The sequence below is a fragment of the Ceratina calcarata genome, unplaced genomic scaffold (assembly GCF_001652005.2).
Source record: "Ceratina calcarata isolate Rehan_Ccalc_2016 unplaced genomic scaffold, ASM165200v1 scaffold283, whole genome shotgun sequence".
In the NCBI taxonomy this organism is placed as follows: domain Eukaryota; kingdom Metazoa; phylum Arthropoda; class Insecta; order Hymenoptera; family Apidae; genus Ceratina; species Ceratina calcarata.
The window spans coordinates 220,871-229,910 of record NW_017150617.1 but is presented as its reverse complement, the minus strand read 5'-3'; the positions used below and the strand labels follow the sequence as shown (position 1 = coordinate 229,910).

The 9,040-nt window shown below is 45.3% G+C and overlaps 1 protein-coding gene across 1 annotated transcript in view; it reads left to right on the top strand.

Moving 5' to 3' along the window:
• Positions 1 to 674: 674 nt before the first annotated feature.
• The window catches only part of LOC108623612 (uncharacterized), a 20,198-nt gene continuing 11,832 nt past the window's right edge, over positions 675 to 9,040 (top strand). Inside the window, exons 1-2 of the mRNA XM_018022207.2 lie at positions 675 to 2,462; positions 7,976 to 8,214. Coding sequence (XP_017877696.1) covers positions 2,123 to 2,462; positions 7,976 to 8,214 — 579 coding nt within the window. The 5' untranslated portion in view covers positions 675 to 2,122. The remainder of the gene's footprint in view (positions 2,463 to 7,975; positions 8,215 to 9,040) is intronic.

The window sequence follows — 9,040 nt, the reverse complement described above, 5'->3', positions numbered from 1 at the left end:
ACGTTCACCGAGAAGTAACAAGTAACAAGTCACATCATCCAATAAGATCACATTTGTTCTTTGCACAGGAAGAGATATGAATCTGTGTATCAGTTCCTAATAGCACGCGTGCACTTCCTTTCGTAAACGAGATTAATGACAAGAGAAACATTGCAGTTGTATGGTGGCTATAACTACGAACTTCGTTTTACATATTCGTCCATGTGAAGAACCGAAAATGTAATGTGTCCGAGGGTGTTAATAAAATGTGAAGAAATTAGTGATCTTTACTTTAGAAGCCTTTCAATCGGGGGATATTATTCGTGTGATTGTACAGGAGGAGGAAGACAGAAGAGCGATGTTCAATGATCTGTGGCAGATGGTATCACGGTACACCTGTGAGCGGCACGGCCGATGGAACCGCGGAACGTGCCGGCGTAACATCGAGCTTCCAACAGGCTGATCGTAAAGTAGAGTCGAGATCGCTTCGTTTAGATGCTCGGCTTCCACACGGAAAGTGGGGATAAACCGACGGAGGCCGTTTAGTGGGGATACCTCGTCGCTCGCGGGGAGTTATGAATGAGTCGTGGAGTTCTGACCCACGAGTGTCACGTGGTGGGGGTGGCGGTAGTGGTGAGAACGTGAAGCAAAAGGGGGGGGATTGCACGATCGGCGGCAGGAGGAGGCGGCGATAGTGGCGAAGGAGCAAAAGGAAAAGGAACCCGGGCGAAGAAGAAAGAATAGAAAACAAGCGAAGAGTAATGAGAGATTTTTGGGCGAACAAGGAAGGGAGAAAGGAAGTGATCGGAGAGTGGACGATCAAAGGAGAACGACAGGGTATTCTATAGTAGGGGTACTTAGGATTGATTGAAAGCGGGATATGGGCCACGTGCTTCGGTGCCTTTACGATCGTATATAGGCACCGGTCGACCGAGTGGTCACTACCATACGCTGATAGTCATACACCCGAGTCGCGCGAGATAAAAGAGGAAAAGGAACGTCGTCCGCGAGGAAGAGGTAAAAGAGGAAAGGAAGGAAGAGGAAAGAGCACGAGAAGAGAATACAATATAGACAGAGAGGGAACAGGCAAGAGAAACGACCTACCGACAAGCAAGGCAGACAGACAGAAGTCCGCCTTCCACTTCCATTGCCAACCTTACGCAGGTTCACTCCTACTATAACGACGAACGAACAGCCTGCCTCTGCTCGCTCGCCTGCCTATAGCTGGCTTCTCCTTCTCTGTTTCTATACCTACCTACCTACCTTCTCGGCGCGCCGTGGTTTAACTCGGACAGAGGCGAGAGGTGATACACTCGATACACTCAGCCGGACGAGGGCGACGAAGACCTCAGTCACCTTCTGACATTCGGTATGGTACGACCTTACCCCACCGCCGTGCGGTTAACAAGGTATCGCCGAAACAAGGGTTGAGAACGTTCCGAAAAGACCCGAGACACGGGATCGAGGTGGACAGCCCATGAAAGGGATAATCACCTAGAGCGAGAGAGAGAGAGAGAGAGAGAGACCAAGAAATCGGGAAAAACCAAGAAAAGAACGATAAACGAAAAAAAAGAAAGGGCCGTCGCACAGCTACCATCGACGCGGACCACCCTTAACGGTGTACTAAGCTGTCGATTCCCCCCTCCTCACGGCACATTCTTAAGCACCTACCTCCCCTCCTCCTCTTCTTCAACCTCCCTCTGAGACAACTCTCGTAACCCCCTTCTCTCCCCTCGTATAAAAATCAGTGCATCGCGTGTGACGGGATCAGTACTAAACGGGTTGTGATTCTGTGCGGACAGTTTTTCAAGTGTGACCATCGTCACCGGTAGCCGGAGCACACGGGACAGTCCTGACGGAGCAGACACAGAAGTCTACGGCATTCTGTCTTCTATTATTTATTTTTAAATAAATATAACACGACGCCTGACAAGCAGTTATCCACACGATTCGTAACCACCACGACAGTATATACACGCTCGATGACAGGGTGCCACTGACCCGCGCCTTCACGCAGCTAGTACGGTGTAGCGTTGGAGCGGAGACACGCGAGGATAGATACGCGTCTCGCTTGCTCCTTGGCTGCCACGCGCCACCGCGAGTGCCTGCGTGCGTCGAGAGAGTGATCAAGTGCTATGCGAATATGACAGTCGCGAAGAACACATCGGTCGCTAAAGATCGGCAGTTGACAATGGAGGCGATTCTAGTTCGTGACCAAAGAACCACCTCGCACAGGGTTCTCGATCATGACACCTCGGCGAATTACTTGGCCAACGGGAAACCAGCTGGCAACACGATGACAACAACGACGAAGAAGTGTAAAACCGTCCTTAACGCGAACTACCAATACGCGGCAGTAATTGCACCGAGAATAGAAAGTAATGTCCACAAGAAGAAACACTTGCCATGTGATTCGTGCCTCGTACCTGCTTTTTACGACGACCGAAGGATACGCGCATCCGTCACCGCGACCACGTGGTTGAGTAAGTCGAACTACTGACTACAGAAACCGATGATGTTTTGGTACCAACGATTGCCGATAAAACACATGCGCGGTAACTGTTGCATCTTCTTTTTATTTTACACGACTTGATTCGAGAATTCATTCAGTCGGTTTTTATCCTAAATGTATGATATTTTAGACATATGCCAAGCTCTTTTTATTTAGTTACGTGCAATGTTTGAGGCGATCTGTTGGAACTGTTGCCAATTTGATACTCGCTAAGAGGATTCAAGCTAGGTCTTATAAAGCAATTTATCGTTATTAAAAAGTGCATAATCGTTTGTCGAGAAGGCCACTTAACTAAGAAATCCTGATATCTTCGACATGAGATTTCACGATTATAGACAGTAATAGGAATTGTCACAATCATTTCAGATTAGGTACCCTACGTTGTTATTTTATCATAACCGAAAGTTTGTTGTCAAAATAAAAGTTACATCTACCATCCGGTTGCAATGAGTTCCCCGAAATTGATACACTTGCAGATAGGCTTCGTTCTCTGCTGCAGACATACATACAGACGTTCAAATGCTCGTTTCATATGATCGCTATTACTAATTAGATTAATTAATTAATCAAAACCTAATTGGCGTTATATCTGAAAGTTTCCCGTTATCTTTCAATTGATTATAACGTCATTGCTTATTTGGAATCATTCAATTAATGACTAGTGTTTTCGATGCAAGATATTATTATAGGCAATTAAACCGCGTTGAAATCGTTTAACGAACTGCATTTAACAGAAAAGAACGTGTATCGTTAGGATGGGTGTCATTCGTTATCGCGTCTCTGCTCACTCGATGTGCAATAGTATACATCAACACACTTGATGCTGACTCACGTAAAATCAATGCTTTCTTACGTAATGATCGTACAGCATCTTTCCCTGGCTTTGTTTTTCTTCTCGTTTGCTCGAGCCATGCTTTTCCTTACTTTTGTTCATTCAAACGCGAACCATAAGTTCAGTGACGAAAGAGCGCACGCAAAGTTCAAGTTTGCATTCCATTCGCATCATGCCTAGAATTTATGTACGTTGCCACTTCATGATTTCTGTGTGGAAGTAAAAAATACTTGAGCTGAGGATGAGAATCCGCGAGAATCACCTGTTGCGGTGAGGTCTGATTCTCCGTTCGAGTTACGTACCAGGCAACATTTCTGATCATTAACGACGATCACGTCAGTACGCGTCACAATACGTCATTTCCGAAACGGAACCAAAAATCTGAAGATAACCCACGTGCATCGCACGACAGTCGAACGTAACAGGTGCATCCAAACGTGATCGTGCAATGTGTTTCGACTGATCACTTTTCTCTATTGGCATTCTCTCTGCCCGTTTGACGTCACTTTTGAACAAGTCGATGAACGTATTAGTCATCCTCCTTGTAACGGTCCCTCTTAACGATTCGTCTTCGCCCGTTATTTTCTTAAAATTAATTCACTTGCATACATTGTTCTATTTTTGCCCATCTCTTCCTATGCCGTTTCAAATCGGACGACGAAAATGTCTAATAGACCATTCGTATTGGTGTGAAAGAGAAATTTACTATCGATTTTAATAGTCACGTTGTGAATATCAACCTGTTGAACATTCACCGGTACAGGCACTCGCAGAGAACTCCGAGCAATCCCCCGGTGATTCGTAAAATTTTCATGCACCACCCATACAAATAAAATGTCTCTCTGTACACATCTGTGACACATCACGTCAATTCGCTGTTTGTTCAGCATCAATGACATTCCTTACAAATTACTATCGGCTTGGAATTAGACTCATAACTGTGTTTCCCGTTTCTACAGCTGGCTGTAATTAATACGAAAGGATACGATCTATTCTTTAGAGTCGATTTAGTAATATTGACATAATGGCATTTCATTAATCATTCTGGGTGGAAATTCATAGAAAACTTGTACCGATGACGCATACGTAAAAGAGATAAAAATATTGTTATCCAATTATTACATCACACTATGAAGTTGACACTACAATTCAGGCGAACGGTTCCTTGATTCATTCATACTCTCAGTAATGTAACACTGAATGACTATTAATCATGATATTCTCAACGAAATGAATTGCGATTTAAAAATAACCCGATTTAATACGATCTGAACGGAACTTCGGAGGATGGTTAGACGGGGCCGGCCACAGGAGGTATCGCGTTAGTGTCGGGGTGTAGACGGTGGTGATGCAAAATTCATCGTTGAGCGAAGTAAATTTAATAGACAAAAAAGGGTGTACAATAAATCGGCGAACGTATACATTGGCGGTGCGCGCCGCGACCTACCGCAACGCGCTTCAGTCCGGGCATGGACACGATCTGGATGATAAGAGGGTGGCGGGACGGGCGTAATGGGGTATAATTGTCGCGAGCAATGCGAGGACAGTGCGTCATTACCGCATTTTTCACCATCTTCTTGCCGACCAACAGCAGAGATGCGTTTGCACCGGTGTCCGCTGCTCTTTGCGCGCCTTACTTTTTTCCATGCGGCCGCGGGTTCTTTGGAATTTCGTTGGAACGCCGTCGCCGAGCGTCGTCGTTGAGGTAGGTCCTAGCTGTACACCGTCCAGGCCACACGGGGCGAAAGTACAAAAGATCCGAGTGTCCACCGTTAGATAACCGCGTACACCGAATATCCGCGATATAACGTACGATTAGGTGAAAAGAGAGTAATTCGACAATCATAAGTTGAATATATGTATCTAGGGAATCGTTCAGTTTCATGCTTGAGCAACCCTCTAACAATCGAGAATAGTAAGGATGTTAGCATTTGCAGTATGCATTTAACGATTCATGTCCAAAAGAAGTACGACAGTTCTCTTTCTGCATAAGAGTAGATTAGGTGTTATTAATATTGTGTTCGGGATAGATAACGCTCGTCCTCTAACGACAATCGAGATTGCAATTTCTGTACGAAGCAAATCGGATGATGCATTCCAACTGGGAAGGTTGAACGTTACGAGCCACAGGTGGCTCTTTCGGTTTCTTACAGCTTAAGAATGCGAACTTGCTCGAAAGAGCGCACCCATCATCGCAATTCCGTTCCCGGACAAATTTGGCCGGTCACGGAGGACATATCGTATGGCAATTAACTTTCAGCGTTGCAAAAACGCGGCGCAATTAAAGGAACTGGAGAAAGTACGCGATGCGTATACCGCGCGACAAGTAAGGAAATATAATCGTAGACGCCGAGATCATTTACGTGGATCATGAGAACTTCTGGTACGATAAAAATACTTGCCGCATTATTGAATAGACACTTTTTCCAAATGTACACGGTTGTTTGCGCGTGTTAACGGAAAATCGGTACGTTAACGATATCGTTTCCACGGTGCCGGCAGATACTAATTGCGTCTTTATCCGTCTTAATCGTCGTTCCGCCGAGTCGTTCAGCAGCGGGAATTCATCGGAAACGTGAAAACAACAAACCGTAATCCACCGGCACTGTTGCGTCGTTCTCATTACGCGTTTTAACAAAGCGGCAAAAATTGATCGAAGAGCATGCGCGTATCCGCTTATCGTCGCGTCGCGTCGCGTCGCGCCGTCGCGCCGACGAGCTCACGTGGCCGATGCGAGTGCGTGCGGGTAAATTCACGTGACTTCCATCAAAACTTCCTGTGGACACCGTACGAACGATGTGTGACCTATCTATTTTCCGCCGAATTCCACTCTAATTAGTCAAATTGATAACGCGGCGCGTGCCTTCTCATTTATCGAGTCGAACATTTTTGTTTACCAATTCACTGACAATGAGAACTAATGCGAAATAAAGGGAATTGAATTTCTAATAGAACAACCCCTGGCCGAGTCGGATTAATAAGGAAAGGGTCACCATCTCTAGGCGACGTGGCCCGGATTCGCACAGTTATATATTTCGGGGCGTGAACTTCCCCTCGGTAAAATTTACTCGCTTGCCGAGACGCGAAACGCACTTAAGAGCCGCTTATTAATATGCGTTAAATGTCCGAGGTGCCTCCCCGGCCTCTCCCCGACGCTACCTCCTTTTCACTATATCCTTTTTTCTTTCGCTTCGTCCGCTTATTTTTCTCCTTGCGACTCGGGAACGCGTTCGTCATACGCGTTGCATCACGCGTTCCTGCACATTAAAATTAAATTCGTTAGCGCCCGTACGATCGTACAACATACCTACGTTTTTTAGACCTTGATGCAACCGTTACACGAATCGATTCTCTTTCCAATCTTTTCGCGACTACGATACACTTTTTCGACATATCGCTTATCCGTGTAAACAACAGAAGTTTTAATTTAATTTAAATCATACTAATTGCGATCGATCAATGAAGTACAAAAATAGAAATAATAGAAGACCATTTGATTTAACAGATTTTTAGAAACTCTTAATAGAAATTCCAATATACGTAATTCTATCAGCAACAGCAATGCGTTTAATGGACAGATTTGCGTTGCATTGATACATTGACGGGAAATCACGCTGTTTAGATCAATGAAAGCGACGTTAATGCTTGAGCAGCGATCGCGTAACAAATCAGATCCGAGGATATTCGCTCGGGACGCGCATACCTACTTACCGCATCACAGACGAAAGAGGAGAATGTTTAAACCGGAGAGAGAAAACTCGTACGCGCGCGGTAGTGGCTGCGAGGTGGTTATACATACATCGTATCGTCCGAATGCGTACGCGACTGCTGATGGTTTGTCGTCGTAGCGGTACACGTGATCCCAGGCCCCTCATCAAGGGTCGTAACTCGTGAAATAATGCGACGACGAATTCGCGTGGATATAATTCGACGAGCGGTGATCCCGAAACTGCCGGATGATCATAAGACGGTCTCGATCGAAATCTACCATTTAGGCGTTTACTATCGGCGAAGAGAGCAACAGAGGGCGGAGGGGGAGGGAAGGAGGTATGCAGAAAAGGTGGAGAGAAGCAACAAGCCGGAAGCCCGGCGATGATTTCTCTCGAGGGCATCCTCCCCTCGTCCGAGTCTCACGTCAAATCGTTGATTACTACCGTACCGGTGTGCTGGTCCTTATCTTTTTCTTAATACGCGGACAATTCCGTTAATAACGTACTAGCGGCGGTTAGTTACGAATTGGAAATAAGTACATCGGAATCGAAAGTACAACGCGCCGCGCGACGTGTACGTATCGGAATTAACCCAACTGCCTTTTCAACGCTTCGATTCCGTCCCATCCTCTGGTATTTTCTGCGAGCGCGGATCGCGTTGAAAAATGTGCCGCGACGACCACGCGGCGTACTAACCATGTCGCATATAAATTGGCATGCACGATTTTGAAACGCTGAATCTCCCGGCGTTTAACCGATTATTAGGTGTCCCCGGGGGCCACCTGCCTTTAAGTCAATTCAGAGCCTATTTCTCCGACGATTACACATTTTTCTCCAACGCAGTCGATTTGTACGTGATCAGCGAGTCGCGGGTTTACATACATACTTGAGATCGCCTCGCGTGTCGCGTTCATCGTATAATCATTCCGATTCGATTTTCAGGGTTAGGCAGTCTTCTGGTGACTCTGCTCGTGGTATCGGTGCACGGCGCTCCGACGATGACCCTCGAGAACAGACGACTGAGTTCGCCCCCGAAATGGGTGAACCCTTGCGGCCTTGCAGCCGAAGACTTTACGGGTGATTTGGACGTGGTGCAGCTAACAGACTCGCAGCTTCTTCAGCAAGTTGTCGTTCAAGCGAAAACTGCGTTAATGCACGCAGAAATTTTTCGTGACGATTATGTAAGTACTTACTCGCTATTCTTTTATTTATTTCTCTTACATTTATCATTACTAGTGGTCTCAGTCTTCCGATTCGGCACTAAGTATTCTAAATAAATGCAACTCGCGATATTCGTACTATGTTTTCGTAAATACTGAGATCAATTGCTTTTATTTCTCTGTTACATTATTAATACTTTTTACCATTTTATATATTTGATACATACATAAATTGAATTTAATGGAGAAGTCATTAATGTTAAAAATGATCACGAAACTGAGATCACTGGCTTATATTGTATTTATCATCGTCTTTCTTCTGAATAATACTTACCACTCAACTAAATACGATTCCAAACCTTTTCGTAACACGTAGCGTGTCTCGCCCGCGCGCGGTATCGTCAATCAGAAACGAAGATTAAGTTCATCAATGGTTCAATAATTACCGACGTGACTTCTGGTGGGGATTGAACGGGGAAAGGGGACATCAAGCGGAAGGCAGTTATGGCAGTACTTCCGGTCGTACGGACGTTGATCGTAGAGTCGCACAGACCTTCGAAAGAGATCTCAGACTTACGAATCGTCTTTTGTAGCCGCTCGAGTATATGTGCTAACGGATTAGATATTACGCAGCTTTGATTCCCCTTTCCCGTACGCAAACGACCTATAATCAATGTTTTATTAAAAACGCGTCTTGTGCATTGCGTGAAAAGGAAATAAGTTAAAACGTAACACGTGGGTTCACGAAAACGAAAGTAGAGCATATTAACGAGCTGTACAAATTCGATGACTATTAAATTATTCATTCTATATAAAACATTTGTCCTCGACCAAAAGAAGTTTTCAT